This window comes from Cydia splendana, chromosome 5, assembly GCF_910591565.1.
Source record: "Cydia splendana chromosome 5, ilCydSple1.2, whole genome shotgun sequence".
NCBI classification, from domain to species: Eukaryota; Metazoa; Arthropoda; class Insecta; order Lepidoptera; family Tortricidae; genus Cydia; species Cydia splendana.
This window is the reverse complement of record NC_085964.1, coordinates 1,743,108-1,763,175: the sequence shown is the minus strand read 5'-3', so window position 1 is coordinate 1,763,175 and position 20,068 is coordinate 1,743,108. Positions and strand designations below refer to the sequence as shown.

The window sequence follows — 20,068 nt, the reverse complement described above, 5'->3', positions numbered from 1 at the left end:
TATATCAAAAAGAACTCTTATGATATCGATATGATTATTTGTTTAAGCGCTAGATATCACGACTCCGCCATTTTTAAAAATTTCCAAAAACCGGATTGACAAAAAAAAATTATTTAGTCATAGAATCTGGTCACAAAATTTCATGAGAATCGGTTAAGAATTGCGACCTGAAATACAGGAGAACATCCGGAAATACAAAACTAAATATCTAAATACCGCCTAAACCAGCGATAATTTTTTTCTGCATTTTTTGCTATTAACTCTGTAAACATGTCTCAAAAAGAAAAAACTCTTATGATATCGATACGACTATTTGTTTAGGCGACAGGTATCACGACTCCGCCATTTTTAAAAATTTCCAAAAACCGGATTGACAAAAAAAAATTATTTAGTCATAGAATCTGGTCACAAAATTTCATAAGAATCGGTTAAGAATTGCGACCTGTAGAGGAGAACATCCGGAAATACAAAACTAAATATCTAAATACCGCCTAAACCAGCGATATTTTTTTTTTGCATTTTTTGCTATTAACTCTGTAAACATGTCTCAAAAAGAAAAAACTCTTATGATATCGATACGACTATTTGTTTAGGCGACAGGTATCACGACTCCGCCATTTTTAAAAATTTCCAAAAACCGGATTGACAAAAAAAAAAAATTTAGTCATAGAATCTGGTCACAAAATTTCATGAGAATCAGTTAAGAATTGCGACCTGTAGAGGTGAACATCCGGACATACGAAAGCAAATTGCTCGAGTTAAAACGTAGACCTTCGCTACGCTTCGGTCAATAATGCAATCTATGTAAAAAAGACACAAATAAATATTTTACGTCAAGTCAAGCCACTACTGGTGCTGTTAAATCATTTCTAGCTAATAGTTCTGCACGCGTATCCGCCTGCCTGAGATTCGGTCTGTATAAATTTCTCCGTCGTCCCGCAGACTTCAGCCCTTTTCTAACTTAAGCTTTCTGCATGCCATCCAAGCTGATTAAGTAGTTTAGAAGCTGCAATTATGCAGACATACAGTCTCCTTTTTAATATTAATAAAACTAGAAGAATAACGTCTACTTTAATCTGAGAAACAGTAACGCCTTTTTAAGACTAAGGACCTCTACACAGCGACCATAACCACTCGCCGCCGTTAAGTGTGTGCAATTGCAGTATTTTCTCAGCCTCGGGGTGTTTCTCACTTGGACAGAGCATATGTGATATAAAATAAGATGTCTCAAGGGAATGTTGACTATAACTGTAAACCAATAATACTACTTCAGCATGTTCGAGCAAATATACGAGTAAGTAAGCTAAAATAAAATAAAATAAAAATAAAATAAATCTAAAATGTGTTTGTTGATGAAAATTGTTCTTGTGTCAGTGAAAATTGAAGCATCTGTATATATTCATTCATTTATTTATAAAACATAGTTTTACATGCCATGACGATTTTGACTGCGCATCATACTTATTGGGGACATGCTCTTGGCGTACATAGGTATTATGATACCTTACAGCCTACATAAAATACGAGTACCAACCTAGTAATACATTATGAATGCATAACTATTTAGGTTCCTTATTTATATAATCTAAATGCGAAAGTAACTTTTTCTGGTCTGGTAAGAAAGCCCTGAGACTGAGATAGACTGAGAAATCTACAAATTTATGGAACAAAAGACATAGGTAATACAGACCGAATCCTGCGTGGCAGAAGGCACAGGCACAGCCAATGTATAAATGCATCCGTCTTAAATATAACAGGACTACCTAGGTATTCAAATTAAGAGTGACACGGCTGTTTCAACAGACTAAAGTGATACTTTAATTGGCTGTCGAAATCTAGCGAAATTTCCAACTTTTGATACCAGATTTAGTAAAAGCTGAGGATTCAATTTTATTTACAGGCTCAGAATTATTAACAAGAGGTAGCTTTGATCTCTTAGTACGTAAACTAAACATAAGCGCTTTAAGTAACTTCAATTTACAAAATCAAAGAATCTAATTATCTAGATTTTACTTAGTCTGCTTCCCTGAGGCTTTGTACTTCAAGTTTGTACCCAGTAAGTTTTGCGAGCGTTTCGTTTGGGCAACGTTATTCCAATCCTTTGTTCCCGGCTACTTAGGAAGTTGCGTTTGACTAAGTTGATTCTATTTCATTGTCCAGCTCGAGCGAGGATGTCAATGTTAGGTAGTTTTGTATTGTGTTGTGGTATGTTTTATAAGGAATATCTTTTGTATAAAGGTTGTAGCTACACATTTTGTTTAGTCCTGTTTTTGTTACGCGCGTTGGTTTTTTGGATAGTTAAACTCGCACTTATAAAGATTGCAATTCTTTCGCGATGTGTTTGTATTTTTTAGGCACAGTAAAGTTGTTACCATGTATTATAAAGGTACAGGTCCTGGTTATAAATGTGCCAAAGTATTTTTTAACTTATGTCAGTCATTAGCAGCTCATTGTGATCATCACAATATTCAGAACTCAAAATTTAAATCTAGGTTACTTTGAGATACTCACAGACAACATTAATCGTCCACGAAGTCTCCATATGTAACGCAGTCACATTAGGGTTTTCTGCTCGACAAGTGATCGCCTTGCCGTCGTCTTCCAGCGTAGGAACGAAGCTCATCACGCTGACTGTTAGGTTGTCACGGACCTCCTCCTGTAACAAAACGTTACTATTAACACAATATACTAGGACAGGATGGCTTGTCTTGCAGGCGTATTATGGATGGCTTTATCCACGTGATAAATAACTGTCACTTTTTAACACTGTGGGATAGAAAGTGACGGACACCGTTTCATCACGCTGTCACGTTCAAAGTTCGCATTCAAAGTTCAAAACAACCAAAGTGTACCCTCGTTCTCTAAGAACCTTATCGCTAACACGAAAAAAATATGTTGAACCGCGGGCCAATAACTATTACGGTAAACGGACGAGGGAGTACCTAATACCGAGAATCTATAATGTAATCCCATCTGAAGACGACTGTAGTAGCATATTGTCCTTTAGAAATAAACTAAAAGTGTTTTTATTAGACAATTACACAAAAACAGATTAACGTGGTGTTAACTTGTTTTTTGTTTTAAGTTACTTCATTTAATTATCGACGTAATGTTCTGGATAACAAGATTCGGATTAAATAAGTCTGTATGAACCTATAATGCTTACTTTACCTATAATGCTATAAAGTGCAACATAGGTACCTGATACCAGTTCCTATTGGTTAAATTTCTTTAGAATAAACATATTATTATATAATATAGCATAGTACTAGATATAAGATTGTATTTAAGTATGTTACCTGTTAACAAATATTCCATCGGCGTCACAGTTATCTGACCAGTTTTGAACTTTGTTGCAAGGAGATAAAGCCTCGGGTAAGTGTATTGCCGATAGTACCTACTTATATCTTACACAGTAGATTAAGGAAGATTGTTGAGTGCTACCGTTCGCCAACAAACTGTCATGCAGTTTGGCGAAAAAATATGTGTAATGGATTACTGTGTATTTTTTATTGAGTAAATAAATAAAAAAAAAAAAAAAAAAACGTAGACAAGAACGACCATCATATCCGGACTGGCCGGTTTCGGCCACGGCGGCGAGTGAGTTTGTAGGTACGAGCTAATGAGAGCGACGATCGTGAGCTCTCAGATGGCTAGCCTATTCTTGCAGTGAATGTACTGCTATCTGCAGGTCAGCACTCCTCCGACAGTATTATCCCTACTTATGCTCAACTCTACTTAGAAGCAAACTGTCTTACCTCTTCACGCTTAAACCGTTAAACCAATTTGCTACGGAGATTTTCAAAGGACATAGGATAGTTTTTATCTCGGAAATCATTTTCTAAAGTGAAAAGGATGATGGAATTTACTATGGTAATGGATATGGAAGTACTTTTCTACGTAGACGAAGTCGCGGGCAGAATAAGTTAGTAGATAATAATACTACATAGAAAATGCCCTGTGTCTAACAAAAACTAACAGGCCTATTCGGATTTCGAGATAATCACAAGATCTTGAGACGATTTAGAGATCAACTAGATCTACATTAGATATCGACTAGATGTGACTTGGATATCTAAGTCATAACTTGTCGAAATCGTTCAAGAGGACCTCCAGAATCGCGGAAACGTCAAATTTGACATATCTATCTTACAAATATCTTTAAATTATCCGTATCGTAACTTGTTGAAGTCTAGTAGAAATCTAATTCATTTTCCGAATCGAGCCGTATGTTTGACAGCGCAAGACCACAAATCATTTGGTTCCTCCCTAACTTGATAGACGTTGCGTGATATGCCATTTTAAGTATGGGTTCAATATTTAAAGGGCAATAATATCACAATATGGAGCCAGCAGATGGGGCTAAAGAGGGCTATCAAAGTTCCTACGAAATTAGATTTTAACGGTCGTAACTTTGGAACTACCGGACCTTTATCAAGGTCAAAGAGTCTGTTTTAGAAGGTCATGGCCATATGCCAGCTTTCCGTCACAAGCGATTTTCATCCCAATCCCAAATCAGTGTCAACGTTAATAAAATTACGATTACAACTAAAAATAATCATGATCTATTGGAGATAGTTTGGTTTAACATAAAATTATTGAAATCAGCTCAGATTGCCTGGTTTATTCTTAAAACTAGCCAAGCTTCTGTTTCAATGTAATGTTGTTAAGTAAATTCTACTGTTCCTTTCCTAATGTTGACGGAATGAAATATAATTATGTTGCTACATCGGATAAATTATAACATTAATAAGCTTAAATTTTAGCCATGTTACCAAATTAATTTTAATTTTTACTATTAACAAACTCCCGTGAGTCATATTAAAATTATTGTATTTAAACGGGTTACTCACGTAATTAATACAAATATTTATTAATTAAACATGCCGAGCGATAATTTAACGAAGTTTAAGTAATTAAACCGTAAATGTATAATTATTGGTGCAATAAGGAATATTTACTTACTTACTTAAACCGTTAAAAAAATACAAAATTAATTTGTAAAACCACATAGAGTCTGTTCGGAAAGAGAAGAGTCGTGGAAGGTATTGGGCCCCATACATTCCACGACTCTTCTCTTTCCGCACAGACTCTAGTCAAAATATTTACTATATGATATGACAATCACGTCAGTTGCAAATAGTAAATGAATGAAACTATTAGTAGGTAAACATTAGCCAGAAATCCAATTTTTTTAATCATAATCGGCCGATTATGATTAAAAAAATTGGATTTTGACATTCCTTCAACCAAAACCGTCACTTTCGACACTGATAGATCAGTATCACATCGGAAACATCGAATACCTGTTAAGCTACCTATGATATTGCGGTATCTGCGGTCGCCAGCCGCATGCATTGATCCTGCTAAAGTGATGTAACAAGGCAGGTGGCCTACCGAAGTCTGTCGGCTGATTGCACATGAATAGACTCATATCGACAGCGATAAACCTGCAAGGGTAACTCTTATCTCGAAAATGGTTGATAAGTAGTTATCCCTTTAAAAGTGGATTTGGACATTTGTACCTACTACTGGACAAGCCGACCTGAGTAAATAAGGTGGAAGTGTTATACTTTAATATCGATGTTAAAAGTATACCCACTGTTCATGATGTTACAGCGGGATGAAAGTATCAACAACTTATCCATCCATTCGGGTTTTTTATTGTGCAAATGTTGTATTGCAAGTAACATTTACAAGCGTATAAACGTTTTTAACGCGTCGTAAAATTACTCTGCATGCGGCTGCATTTTCATGCACGGCTTTCATTGTAGCCGAGCGTCGATAAAGTAAAAACGGCGCAAAAAATAGTGCCAATTTGCCCTTATTCCTCGCCGGCCTGAATAAACCCGAAACAACTTTATCGTGCAATATTAACGTATCAAAAGCGCAGAGGCTCGTTAGTTTTATCCGAGCGGATCGGCGAGTATCGGCGCGCGAGTCAGCAGCCGTTTGTCACGCGGAGGCGCGGGCGGCGCGGCGCGCGGGGGGAGGGAGGCGTGAAGCGCGGCGGACGTGATCGCGTCATTGCGTTCCTGTCATATTTCATTAGCTTTCATTTCAAATCCTCCACCACAAATCGAGGCAAACTGTGCATTCAATTTTCATTGAGCCATGCCGGGATATATCGGTGCGATAAAACAATGTACGCTGTTAACGCTCCGGCTGACTTTTATGGTTATTAAAAATGTATGCTCCATTATTTTTTATTATAGAATCTATTTTCAGAGAAAACCTCGTATATTCCAATGTGATAAAGTGCAAATTTCTGTTAAGCTCTTAGCTTGTAATAAAAAGTATTTTAAAATATTGTTTTCCAAGAATACTCGCGAGTATGTTACATATTCCTTGAAATAAGGAAAACGTGTTTCGTTATTAAAGATAAATGTACAAGAATGTTATCCATTTATTTGTTTTTTTTTTTTAGCTAGTTGCCTTTATATATTGATAATTATAACGAAATACAAGTAAGCAAACATACCTAAGTATTTTTATTTATTTATTAGAAAATATGCCAACAGTATCAAAATCATGTCAAAAATGTAAAAATATTTATCTATTAACTTTCTAAATGGTTTCATTGTTACAATACAATTTTTTTTAAACGTGTTGTTCTGTAAACTAATATTAATTTACTTAAATTGTTAGATGTTTCCACAAATTTGACAGATTATTACATTCCAAATTTAATTTAAATCGATTTAACGGTATAAGCGTGAAGAGGTAACAGGGACAGAAATAGATACAAGATTACTTTCGTATTTATAATAATTTAATAATATAATTAGGTAAATGGAGAAAACGTTGTCCTGGGCACAGTGTGCTTGTTATGGATTGCTCTGTAAGACTCCCGCGTGCTTGAAAGAGTCGCTAATAAGCGAGAGTGGAGCGCTCGGTCAACACGCTCCCTGCCGTGGTCTTTGCTCTTAGGTCCCTAGCTCACACCCCTACCGCACTCCTGTCTAGCGTAAAACACCCTGTACAATACAGAATATTTTTTTACGTTAGCGTTATTTTGTGGTGGTGAATATTTATACATAATGAGCAACTGTTACTATGGGACCAACCCTGAAAAAGCGAATAAAATATTGGCTCTCTCATAGTCGTAAAAAACATCCACATAATAATATTATCGTCATCGTCAACCAAAATGATTAAAAATTGTGTTACGAGGTTAAGGAGCCTACAATAAAAATTGCTATAATATCATGAACAGTTTGGTTAAAAGTTGAAAAAACACCCCGTATTAACAGTACGACATCCTTTTAGTAGATAAACTTTTATTGAAGAGTACCTACATAGGTACCTACTGTTATAGACTGTGCAACGTGCACTTAGCTCACGTAGATAACTCTTTACTGGCTTCGTGATGCTCAAGCACCGCGTTCGAGAGTTACTTACTCAGCTTCTATACGTCGAAAGTCGATTAATATTCTTGTTCCAAGTACCTACTTCGACACTTATAATGACGAGAAGTGCCTTGTATTTAAGTACAAGATTTGACCCGTACAAACATAGTTACATTATTGACGCTTTTTTTTACTGACATACTTGTTTGAGCGGCTATAATAAAATTTTGCCCAGCAGTGGACGTCCTCTGGCTGATATGATGATGATGATGAATAAAAATATTGTAAAAAGGCACATTTGACTGTTTGCTTTTTCCTAGTCGTATCCAACATCCAATATCGATATAGCATCGAACAATGTGAAAACGCTCTAAAGTCATCTTATTGGCTTACGATCGCAAGACGTCGCCAAGGCGGATTAGCGGCTATGCGGGCGCTGCAGGTGGACCGACCGATACGCAAACAATCGGCTGTTTACACAGTGCATCCGACCGATAATACCCAGCTGCGATCACCGTAATTTACTCGATTTTCCTAATCCCTCTTGAGTACAAACAAACATTAATCCTTACATCAAGCACTTTCATAGCCTAGTCTAGGCTACACTTTTTAGTTTAGAACCGTGCTTTGGTAGCCTATAAAAAGTATTTATTGGTAATATAAATGAATTGTGACGTTCATATATCAACTGCAGCTGCATTAATGTTACAGCGTCGTTGTTTCGTTATGTATGTATCTGTCAATTTCCTTGATAAAATGAAGGGTCAAGTGAATGAAAAATACGTCTTAATCGTGGCACTCGTGGCAGTAATGTGGTGGTGAACGTCACATTTTATCAAAGATAGTTTGACAGATACAGTGGCCGCAATAACGACAACGCAACAGTAATGCAGCTGCTGCAATTGACACCCGAACAATCACCTAAACTGGCAAAAAGTTAAATCTACTTATGTCCCAATCTCTCTAAAGTTTCTTCATGACTAACATTTCCGCTTTCAAGTTTATTTTTAATATCCTCCCGGCGTAGCGGATTATCGCCGGCTGCAGACGCTCGGATTTGTCTCGCACATTATCAATAATGCAGCGATTACATCTCCTTCGTTATCCGTGGGGCTTATTTCTTTCCACGATCACGTAAGTACGATAAATCCGCGGCGCCCGCGCCGCCGCCATCATTGTCACGTACACTTCAATGGATGTAATGTAACATTCTTCTGTATTCCTTTCCCCTCTTTTACGCCTTCATATTGGCCATTGTCGAAATTGTCGCGGTATAAATTCAACATGCCCTCCGTGACACGGAACATAAAGAACGATAATTTGTTGCGAGATTATGCCTTTATATCCAGTCGGTTTCAAGCTATACTCAGTTGTACTAGCAGTATTAACACTATGCAAGATTATCTGCATACCACTTGGCGAAATGCTAACCATTTTTCAAGGAGTTATTCATAAATAAGTGCCCGCGTTTTCTGGATAGGAGTCGGTGCAAAAATCTTAATCGCAGCTGACTCAGTGCGCCTGTCGTGTTACCCAGTCCAAAAGGCAATCGGAGAATCTCAACATGTACCTCCTTACGACGTTTTGCGTTGCGAATGCAGTTGTAGTGTCATAATTCTGGCGCGCGGCCAGGCGGGGCTTATTAGGTTGCGCGACGGCGTCGTACGCCGCACGTCGTACGCCGCACGCCGTACGCCGCACGCCGCACGCCACACGCCGCGCGCGTAACTCTCGCTTACTGCATGCTTCAGCGGGTCCGTGCAGGACGCATTATTTCACACTTTATGAGCTGCGGCCCAAAACGCTGGCGTTGCAGTATGCGCGTCGTGTGTACAGCCACGTCCGGTGCATAAAGCCATAAACATACTCGGAACGGTGCTTCTTATTATTATTGTTTTTTGAGCTATATATTTAATGCTCAAAGAGCTTTGCATGCGCTCTGCTCATGTAGAATTCAGTTATATAGAGCTTTCTTGAAATATTTAAGACAACCGACATTCAAGATTGCTTTAGAGGCAAATCATAATCAATATTACATTACGGACAGAGCCACTCCATCGTAATGAAACATGACAAAAAGTGACGCAAGCAAGAAAACTTTTCGAACGAATTATAAATCTTGTCCATCGAAATAACTTTGATTGGATCGTAATCAAAATGAAATTGCTAATCTAATATTCGGCTCGTCAAGGACGACGTGAAATAGAAAGTTCCGAAGCTGTTTACATAAAATTGTGGCACGTGTATATTCCGCTATTCCATAATCCATAACTCAAGGGAGTGAAGGGCATGTAAGCGCGCGAGGAGGTATTGTAAAAACTGGATTATTAAGTTCTTTAATTAACACTGAAAAAGTATTCAGCATTATTAACTAGTTTAATTATTTATCGGAAGGTTAGAATAGAAAACTATTAGAAACTTTGTCAGTCGACCTTGCTGTTTCGGACCTTTGCAGCAGCTGTTGGTAATTACTACTTTTATGTAGTCGTCGCTCTGGTAAAGGCATTTATTTGCGTGTTCATCATAAGTATTTGAATCATGGACGTTTTCTTAGGTACCTATATATTATGGCCATGAAATTATCAATTCTAAGATCTGGCCACGACATACATACTCGTATGTATATAAAAGCGCTGGCATAATATGAAAGCGCTAATAGCTTAGCGGTAAGAGTATGCGATTTTCAATCCAGAGGTCATGGGTTCAAACCGTGGCTCGTTCCATTGAGTTTTTCGAAACGTATGTATGATATATTATATTGTATTCTGTCAAACTTTTCCTAGCATGTATCTTTCCTTAGTTTTCGTCAGAAATTAAGTAATATTCAGAGAGAAAGGTTAGAGTAAGACATTTTCATAGTGTTTTTTGTCTATGGACTCACTTAAGGATTAACATAAACTGTTAGCCAAAGCGGCCGGGCCGTGAGAACGTTTCCGCGGCGCAGAGTCGTAAAGCGGCTCCTAATTACACCATAAACTAGCCTCCATTACTTTACGTCTTCACTTAAACTATCGTTTCGCCAACCAAACCCTATGTGAACGAATTACTTGATTTCATTTGGAAAGTCCCACCTTCCACACACAAACATATTTAGAATTATTAGAGGTAATTATTCATAGAAGCAAAAGTATCTTCCGATATCTTTGGAAGGCTGACATTTTCCCGCCGATATATTTTCGTATGCCCCCGGCCATTGAGTGGAAGTAAGTTAGAATTCAGAATTATTTCTGAACGGATTGCTCGGAAGCCGAACAGTTAGATTCCGGGAACTCGGAGGGATAACCGTTCAGTAATAACGGTTAGAGGATTATTACTGCCGCTACTTAATGCGGTTTCCGTTTGTAATGAATAGGTTCTACGAAGACGTGATGTTTGACATGTTCTGTATCATGTGTGAGAATTGTGAGATAGTGTGGATTGCAATCCTTGTTCATTGGCTATCGATGGTTTTGCTGAACTAGAATATATTATTTATTTATTTATTTATTACTCAAACAAGTGACACCAAACCAAGGCACTGTGAAACTACAAAATAAGAATACAAGGAAACAAAAAAAATAAAAATCAAAGACAAATTAAACATTAGATTATAGATGTATCACGTATTAAGAAGGTGAACATTGAACTATAATCATATGAGCCAACGCCAGACACCTAATATTGATAGATGGGTAAGTATGTGCAAACGTATCAGACGCCTGATGGGTAGATTTCATATAACCTTGCGAGGGCTGTAAAAAGGAAACATAAAATAGGAACCTGTTATTCCGTGTTGCGATAAAGGCCTTCAGTATTAGGGTTTTAAACAGATTAAGGTTTGAATTCGTCTTCTGTTCCTGATAGCTAAGAAGTTTGGAGTATTCGAAGTCCATCAAAAGTTTGATACATGCCAAAACTATTTTCGAAACGCTAGTTATAGCATGCGAATATATTTCAAGGCAGGAAATTCAAACAAAAAAATAATTTCCTTTTTGCTTTATACTCTGTGTTCGAGGTGGTAAGGGTAGCGGACCTGATAAATCACACACATAGTATAAACATTTGTCCGATATCATTGAATTCGTGTATTCAAGACCGAAGTAAACAAATCAATCGTCATTCCAATAAGATGCATTTACACGTCCTAGTACCGATTGCTTGTTTACACACGCACTGCACTCAAATACACATACACACATACACATATGTCACGACACCTGCGGATTGCCCGCTAATTTGTTTGCTGCCGGCAAACAAGCATTTGCAAATGAAATTGCCTCCCGTGTACCGAGCAAGTGTTATGTACACTCGAGATGCGAGCAAACCACTCCGCCTATTAATTCCAATTAAATGGAGAGTTCCGAATCTACCTGATTTCAAGCATCAAAATGCCCAGTATATAGTTACTACAGAAGCACAGATACGTATAAGCTTGTATACTTAGTCAAAACTTCATCAACTTCTTTGGTTCAGACCTATTCTTTGTAGTCCCCAATCTACATTGGGTTAGTGTGGGGAATTAATCCTCTTGTGAATGGAGCCATTTGCCAAACAGTGGAATGTAGATACGTATGTACTTAGTCTAGAGGTTAGTAGGACGTATACCTATTTAGTACCTATAAATTATGGTACGGTTATTAAGAATCTGTGATTGCACTTGATAAACTTAAAGCAATAAAGAATCTTACACCATTTTGATTAACGTAATGTAAGTATAACCCTGTGAATCTTTTGAACAGGTCATCCACTTATTTTGTGATACCGGGTACTAAAGCGTTACCAAACCAAGCCTTCTAAAATGTTGTAATGAAGACGGATCTTGCCCTAAAGTCCGCCGAGAAACTAAATAATTTTAATGAGGGTTACGAACTTCGCCAGCAAAATAATGAAGATACCAAATTCTACACAGCGACTAGGTAGTAGGTATTCAAGCTTAACATAAAATGGAAGCGGCTTACGCCCGCTAATGTTTGAAGCCGTATTGTTCTAACTTGAATGCGTACGCCAAGAAAGCTGGTTAAACTTAGGTAATTAGGTAATCAACGTTGGAGCTCGGTGAGATAATCGATTCTAATGCGAGTTTAACTCTGTATAATCGCATCGCGGGATCGATAATCGAGTTGTCAGTGCAGCGCAATCAGAGCGTATTGACGGCGGGCGCCGAGCAACTTCGGCGGCCTGGTTATGAACACTCCGTAATAAACTTGTAGTTGGAGTGTTGGCGAACTGCATGAGAGACGTTTTCATCCGATGGAGTGGAGGAGAAAAACAAGTGGGAAATTTAAAAGATGCTGAAGCAGTTTCCGTGTTTACGTAAACACAATTTCAAAGAGAACGAGATATACAAATACGTTTTCTATTATGTTGTTTACATCTAAAAGAAGCAGACGAGTGTGACCTACAAAAACGTGTGTAAAGAGGTTTCTTCTATGTATTATACAAAAACAATTTATTTTCGCTTTTATGTGAGGAAACGAATGTAAAAATAGGCAAATAGATTTTAACATCTGTTTTAATGGTTTTTGGCATTATCTAATTTGAAACTCGGGTGTTTCAAACCTGGTGCTACGAAGAATCTGCGTGTTTGAATCTAAATAATGCCTACTTTAACGAATTAACATTGTGTGTGGACAAAGTGCTATTAGGATGAAGACCCTAATTAGTTAAGGACCTAAAGCCAAGAACCTAATTACGTTTTAAAAGCTTTGAAAATTCGCTGCCATCGTAATAAAATTAATGTGATTGTGTACCTTCATTTTTTACTTTGATATATCGGTATAAGGTATCACTGTGTGTATACAAAGTGTTATTCAAGTAATTATTGAACTAAAATATTGTCTGTTAAATTAAAAATTATATTTAAATGATGTCTTAGTGTGGAAAACTCATATATACACTGGTAAAAGTAACCACTTAAATATACAAACATCTAAAACAATGCCCAAAAAATACCCACATCAAAATTCAAACACTTAAGAAATCAAAGATACTTAGCTAAAGATCATTCCGGATTCCGGTAAGGTCGAAGGCGAAGCGTCATTTTGTGAATGAAAACCCTAAGTCAATTATCGTAAAATGATCTCAGATCAGATCTGTAGCTACGAACGTATTTGATTTCGTCTCGTGAAATCACATCGCAGATTAGAATTTAATTTAAATTGCCGCGCTTGAAGCGTTTTTCCGTGTAGCATACGCAAGTTTTTCCATTAAACCCAGATCGCCTAGCAACCAGATAGATGGTGCATAAGTCTTACATTGGCGATTCCACTGCCATGCTAAGTTGCGTTCATGTTTTTCGACAAGAACGTTAATTATTAATATGGTGACTGACAATTTTTGTTTAAGCTTCACAATGCGGTGTTTCTGGGCGAGGGTCCATGAGCATGTGTGTGTGTGTGTGTGTATGTGTGTCTGTCTTAGAACAGCTATTAACTGAATAATTAAATCTGCCTTCTCGTTGTTAATCCGTCGCGGATTCCTCCTTTGATTCGTCGTTCCCTCGCTGAGGAATTTTATTGTCTAATTAGCCGTGTTTCATGGCGTTTTATTACGTTTTAAATTATGCACGAAGGTGCTTCATTTTATCTCGCGCTCTAAATTGCGGCCATTTTCATAAGAGACGACTCGGATATAAATATAATTTAATTAGAATTGTCCAGCGGACGGAGTGGACTCGTTTTTTGGAAGGTGTATTCGTTCAACGACCGACTGCTAAAATCTGAAAGTATATTGTAAACATGTAGAATGATGTGCTTTAATTTGGAGTACCATCGCTCACACTGTTAACTGTCCTTCGGTGGACCTTATGTATTTTGTAATAAGGTCCACTGATGGACAGTTGAGATTGTTGCTGTTTGTACTTAAATAGTGCTCTTTAACTTTACTGTCTTTTCTTAACAAGCTTTTATTAGGTCGACCTGTATGTAACTAACTATGTAATCAAATCTTGCAAGTTAAATTTGATCCACTTCCCGGTTTCCGATTGAGCTGAAATTTTGCATGCATGTATAAATCGGATGACAATGCAATATTATGGTACCATCGAGCTGATCTGATGATGGAGACAGGAGGTGGCCTTAACAAGCTTTTATTAGGTCGATGTAATGGAATCTAAGGTAACTAATTTAACCATCTTCCAAGGATCGTAGATCTTCTGATGACAATACAATAATATGGTACTGTCGACCCGATCTGATGATGGAGACAGGAGGTGGCCATAGGAACTCTGGGATGAAACAACGCAACGTAATTGTGTTAGGGGTTTTTAGAATTGTCTCGATGAGTATTAGTTGTCTGTCGTAAGAAAAGTACAGTCAGCGATAAAAGCTTGTACCAAAAATGAAATTTTTACCAAAAATTTATTTAAATTGTTATTAAAATGAGGTATGTACATTCTGATAGTCTCGTGAATGATTCACCTAAATCAAACATTTCATTTTGATCGCAAATATTTTTTAATCTGACAAATAACGCCACTCCAGTTGAGAAATTCCACCTTTTTTCTAAAAGCAAGAAAGATTTACGACTCGAAGTCGTGAAAAAGTAATAACTGTAAGTTCTCAATTTCCACATAAATTATGAAGTTGAATTTAAGCTTGTATTGCGAAAACGTTTACGGACTAAAGTAGGTTATTATATTCAAAATGTAAAGGTACAGTCAGTAATAAATAGTTGGTCTGATAAATATGTAAAGATTTGCAGAAGGCCAATTGTATTTTGTAAAAGGGCGCTATTCAAATTTTTATGACAATCTTATAAGCTGACTGGTGCACGCGAGATACACCGTGAGTTATGTTAACGTAAATCCTAACAAAATCAAAACTTTAACAAATTCAAAAATAAAAAAACCCGACTGCAAAAAAGCTATTTTTGAAAAAAAATTAAAAAAACTGAAAAGAAAAAAACAAGTTCAGTAGTCGAGAACATTGAATCAGTTTCATGATTAACATTTCGTATGTCAATTTGGACCTTGGAGTTTAAAAATAATGTCCAAATCGCTTGTGACGGATCCGGAACGAGGCATACGAATCGTTATGACAGAGATAAAACAAACTATACATTCTTATACGAAACAGCAACTTCAACAGTCGGGACCCATTATTGTCGTCAACATTAGTGCCGCAGCCTAGACTTTTAATGGGTCCCGACTGTTGAAGTTGCTGTTTCGTATAAGAATGTATAGTTTGTTTTATCTGTGTCATAACGATTCGTATGCCTCGTTCCGGATCCGTCACAAGCGATTTGGACATTATTTTTAAACTCCAAGGTCCAAATTGACATACGAAATGTTAATCATGAAACTGATTCAATGTTCTCGACTACTGAACTTGTTTTTTTCTTTTCAGTTTTTTTAATTTTTTTTCAAAAATAGCTTTTTTGCAGTCGGGTTTTTTTATTTTCTAAATTATCTTTTTTTTATTTAACACTTTTTAGTTAGTATTAAAAGACGGCAAATTTCGCAATCTTGTCATTTCATTGAGGGAGTTAATATCGTGAGGATTATTAAGTAGCTTGCGGTGGTCTAAACTACTGATAATTAATCCATTTAGAGACCTAATGCGGCTCAAAGCTACATATGCTTGACCTTTTGCAAAAATGCGAGAACTTAAATCAACCACAGCTCGGTCTAAAGTCGTTCCTTGTAGCTTATGTACAGTAACACCCCAGCACAATATCAATGGCAACATTTTTCTCTCTATTTTGCCCTGTCCACGAAGTGCATCGAATTCTGTTGTCGATGGTTCGATTCTTACGCCTACTCCAGGGACATTGTTTTTTTAATAGCTTTGTCGTCGGACGATACAGTAAGGTAGGTATACGCGCCCGAGCGAGCGCGAAAATTTTTCGATATAAAAATCGCATTTTGATAGACAGTTGTAATTTATCACGAAAATTGACAGTGCCGCAGCAGTAACGTTGCATCAGAGTACCTAATGCTGATGCAGTCGCCACCCGAATGTCACCTTTATCATACCTTAGAAAGTTATGGAAAACGCGAGCGAAGCGAGCGCGATAATTTTTCGATATAATAAAACGCAATTTGATAGACAGTTGTACATTTTTACTTTTAGTGTGGAAATCAGTCACATCATTTTATCACGAAAATTGACAGTGCTGCAGCAGTAACGTTGCATCAGAGTAATGCTGCTGCAGTCCCCACCCGAATGTCACCTTTATCATAACTTAGAAAGTTATTGAAAACGCGATCGAAGCGAGCGCGACAATTTTTCGATATGAAAAAACGCATTTCGATAGACAGTTGGACATTTTTACTTTTAGTATGGAAATCAGTCACATCATTAGATCATGAAAATTGAATGTCACCTTTATAATATGTTAGAAAGTTATTGAAAACGCGAGCGAAGCGAGCGCGAAAATGTTTCGATATAAAAAACGCATTTTGATAGACAGTTGTAAATTTTTACTTTTAGTATGGAAATCAGTCACATCATTTTATCACGAAAATTGACAGTGCCGCAGCAGCAACGTTGCATCAGAGTACCTAATGCTGATGCAGTCGCCACCCGAATGTCACCTTTATCGTACCTTAGAAAGTTATCGAAAACGCGAGCGAAGCGAGCGCGATAATTTTTCGATATAAAAAAACACAATTTGATAGACAGTTGTACATTTTTACTTTTAGTGTGGAAATCAGTCACATCAGTTTATCACGAAAATTGACAGTGCCGCAGCAGTAACGTTGCAACAGAGTACCTAATGCTACTGCAGTCACCACCCGAATGTCACCTTTATCATAACTTAGAAAGCTATTGAAAACGCGAGCGAAGCGAGCGCGACAATTTTTCGATATAAAAAAAAACGCAATTCGATAGACAGTTGGACATTTTTACTTTTAGTATGGAAATCAGTCACATCATTATATCACGAAAATTGAATGTCGTTACGGTACGAGTTTATCATTTTTACCCCACCTCAAAAAGTGCTCAGCGCCGCTAAAGAAGTTTTCACTTCAAAAACGCAATTTGATAGACAGTTGTACATTTTTACTTTTAGTAAGGAAATCAGTCACATCATTTTATCACGAAAATCGAAAGTGCTGCAGCAGTAACGTTGCAGCAGAGTAATGCTGCTGCAGTCGCCAACCGAATGTCACGTTTATCATATCTTAGAAAGTTATTGAAAACGCGAGCGAAGCGAACGCGTAAATTTAAAGTACCCACAGTCGTGGCCATTATTAAGTGCTTAAGCATGGTATAATAATATACTCCGCCTGGTACTCCATTCCCGTCTTTTCTAGGTCACCTAACTGACACGGGCCTACGTCATCATGCGACAGCGCTATATGATAATATGCGATAGCGCTATATATAGCGGCCATGTTGTTGTGACGTAGGCCCGTGTCACTCTGGGAATGGAAGACCATGTTTTATTAGACTATGTGCTTAAGGAGGCGATACGTATGAACATGGATTTGATGCGATATAATTACGATTAGGTATAATTCATGACGGAGAAAATAAATAATTTTAAATAATTTTATGCAATTATACGCGTGTTAATATGTGTGTTTATTTTTTTACCACAACGTGACTATGTAAACTCATTTTTAGTTGTCTTGGTTACTTAATGTTTACTCAGCTCCCCAAAAGATGGCACTGTGCAATGAGGGGGCAATTAATTTACTGTCGTTTAATTTTGTTGTATTATTAAATCAAACAATTATCAATTCAATTGTTTTATCCGTACGATTGATTGAATTTTTAGAAGAGGGGTCTTTTAAACTTAGAGTTAATTTAGCAAAATCCTTCCTCGGTGGCTTATTTATGTCACATCGTATTAAATTCAGCGCCATCTGTTAGTTTACCAGGGTACTCTATAGTGTTAGCACATATTTGAAAAAAGTTTGGCCTCCTTCCTAAGTAGGCATACGATTCAGGAGCAAACTTAAGTCAATCGAGTGTTGTGGCTACCCCCCCTTTTAGGGGTTGAAATTTTATAGCCTATAACCTGTCCGGGGATTTTCTCGACAGATTAGTAAAGTTTTCATCAAAATCCGTTCAGCCGTTTTCACGTGATGCGCGTTCAAATAAATAGACAAACAGATAAACAGACAAAAATTCTAAAAACTGTTGGAACGTGTTCTGTTATCAATTCTAAGTATTCCCAGCCAACTTTTTTTCAAATATCTTCCATGTACAGACTTTCGACCCTCTTCAGCTTTATTATATGTATAGAAGATTTATTCCAAATGAAGTAATATCTCACCGTAAGCTGTAGCCTGTAAGTGACGCTTTAGGTCGTTAAAACTATCTTTCGAAGCAGAAGCACTCTGGGTTTGTCAATAGTATTTTATACAATCGTGATCTAATGACAGCTTTTTCAACCGAGTACCGCGTTTAGGTCACGAAGCTTATTTAATTTTTCTTAGGTACCTATTCTAATCAAATTTAATGATAAGGGAAACGTAAAAAATATAATTTAAAAAATAGGTACTTACATAGCGATATGACACCACTTGACATATAGTATGTCAACTTTTTATACTTGCATTACATACATACATACTTAAATAAATACGTACGTACATATAGGCTTCATTATAATATTTTTATTTATATTATAGGATAGTCATTAGTCACATAGTCACATTGGCCTCCTTTGCGTCGCGCAGTGCAGTATTAATACTGAACAGAATTACTATAACTTTATAACGTTATAGATTTTAAATGGTCACTCTAAATGAAAAACTGTAAAAGAAACCTATAACTATTTTTTAAATACCTATTCAGTGATACCCCACTCGACATATTTCGTTAACTTTTTTTTTTTTTGTTTTCAATTTTGGCGTCTGGTTGTCGCCATATTGAATTTTGATTACTGTCATGTCTTTAGTGACACACGCAAAAGTAAGACGGTTCGATTGACGTAAGAATTATCAAAATCGGTTCACGCGTTTGGTCTCTGGAGTGCCACATAGGAACAAACATACATACATACATACATATATAGGCTGATAATAAACACATTACCCTCCTTTGCGTCGCGCAGTCGGGTAAAAATCAGAATACCGCTCCCAAATCTCCCAATATCTCCTGATCATAAATATACAAGAAAAAAATAAATTAATCGCAAGGTAAACGTACAAGTTAATAAGCCTTTCATCGGTACTGTTACCTTATAGAGAATAGCCGCGTATCGGGAGATAAGTGCGGCTAAGTAGTGGGCCGTGGTGTGAATACTAACGATCTTCACACTTAAAGGGCGTAAATACCATTGAGTTATTTGGCGCTTGCGCTCTTTGAGTGTTAATGTGTCGCTAATTGATAGGCTGAGTAGGCTTTAGTGGACATTCATGAGTCACGTACAGTCAAGTGTAAAAATATGGGTGCTCATGTCGCAGGGAAATGATCAAAACAGAGATTTGAACAAATCTCTAAGGGATATGATCAAATCACGCAGGATGTTAAAATGGCGAATCCATATCATCATTTCCCTAGAAAAATTCAGTCATTTGACCAAATCACTGACTCTGTTTAGTGAAAAGACAAAATCGGTCAATAAACGCGAAACGCTTTTTCATTTCACTATATTTGTTTAGGAATTTGACAAAATCCCTAACCACGACAGTAAGTTGACGAAACGAACTCAAAAAGTCAACTAGTTTTATCATTTCGCTAAACACGTTTAGTGAAATGATAAAGTGTCAACTGAAAGATGGTATATGGTGATTTGATTAAATCTCTGAACGGTTTAGTGAAATGACGAAAGTAAGTACAGAA

The 20,068-nt window shown here is 37.0% G+C and overlaps 1 protein-coding gene across 1 annotated transcript in view; it reads right to left on the bottom strand.

Moving 5' to 3' along the window:
• The window catches only part of LOC134790436 (nephrin), a 639,608-nt gene that overhangs the window by 140,670 nt on the left and 478,870 nt on the right, over positions 1-20,068 (bottom strand). Inside the window, exon 8 of the mRNA XM_063761218.1 lies at positions 2,512-2,656. Within this exon, the coding sequence (XP_063617288.1) occupies positions 2,512-2,656 (145 nt within the window). The remainder of the gene's footprint in view (positions 1-2,511; positions 2,657-20,068) is intronic.